This window comes from Octopus bimaculoides, chromosome 24 (genome assembly GCF_001194135.2).
Source record: "Octopus bimaculoides isolate UCB-OBI-ISO-001 chromosome 24, ASM119413v2, whole genome shotgun sequence".
Taxonomy (NCBI): domain Eukaryota; kingdom Metazoa; phylum Mollusca; class Cephalopoda; order Octopoda; family Octopodidae; genus Octopus; species Octopus bimaculoides.
Window position 1 is genome coordinate 11544744 of NC_069004.1, and position 1171 is coordinate 11545914.

The following is a 1171-nucleotide window of genomic DNA, read 5'->3' on the forward strand; positions in this document are numbered from 1 at the left end:
ATATATACCATTCTGCCTAAATAATAGAACTACAGATACAATATCTTGCGTCTATTTTTATTCCTCCACTTCACTCTCTATTTCATATCTTACCTAGAATAACTATTGCTTAATCATTTTCTCACACCGTCTCCGATGAAGGGATATATAAAATATCCCGGAAACAGCTGTAAGACCTTCTCTTTATAAATGTTCTGAAATCTTTCACTGCCTTGGAATTTTTATCTCATTGTTAATTATATATATATATAAAATTAACAGAATGAGATAAAAATCCAAGGCTGTGAAAGATTTCAGAACATTTATAAATATATATATATATATAATCACACACACACACCTTGTGTGTGTGGTGTTGATATACTGTATTATAAGATACGTTTGAAACATGTGTTAATTAATTGCTTGTGTTTGTTGTAATGTTGCAGAAAGTTGATTCCGTTGAAGACTCAAAAGTCTTTGTTTGCAGTGGGATACTGAAAAACAACAAAGGCACTGTAAGTTGTTGAGGATTTTTTCCCAAAACTTTATTTTATTTATTTTACTAAAGTGGGCTGTAACCCCAAACTGAGGCTAAGGGACTGGTCTCCTGGCCGAAGTAAGATCATATCGTGTCACAAATACCTTGCTTTTATAAGGTGTTTTCATTTTCCCCTTTTTGCCATTCAAATCTTTATGACTCTGTCAATCAAGACAGATGTTTCAGTCATTCCTAAAGATTAAAAAAAATTCATTCCATTTAATTTTGTTTTTCCAGTCTTTACCAAGTTTGTTAATAGCAAAACAGTTTTACAGTCCATGAGTATCAGCTCTGAGGGAGAAAAAATAGCGTCTCCTGCATTTTTTCTTTTATTCTTTTACTTATTTCAGTCATTTGACTGCGGCCATGCTGGAGCACTGCCTGTAGTTGAGCTAATTGACCCCAGGAGTTATTCTTTGTGATCCTAGTACTTATTCTATCGGTGTCTTTTGCCAAACCACTAAGTTATGGAGATGTAAACGTACCAGCATCGGTTGTCAAGCGATGTTGTGGGGACAAACATAGATGCACAAACATATATACATACTTATATATGTGACGGGCTTCTTTCAGTTTCCCTCAACCAAATCCACTCACAAAGCTTTGGTCAAGCCCAAGACTATAGTAGAAGACACTTGCCCAAGGTGTCAC

The 1171-nt window shown here is 34.8% G+C and overlaps 1 protein-coding gene across 1 annotated transcript in view; it reads left to right on the forward strand.

Moving 5' to 3' along the window:
• LOC106883137 (neuroepithelial cell-transforming gene 1 protein) overlaps nt 1-1171 on the forward strand; it is a 52862-nt gene that overhangs the window by 49227 nt on the left and 2464 nt on the right. The window contains exon 13 of the mRNA XM_014934027.2: nt 429-497. Coding sequence (XP_014789513.1) covers nt 429-497 — 69 coding nt within the window. The remainder of the gene's footprint in view (nt 1-428; nt 498-1171) is intronic.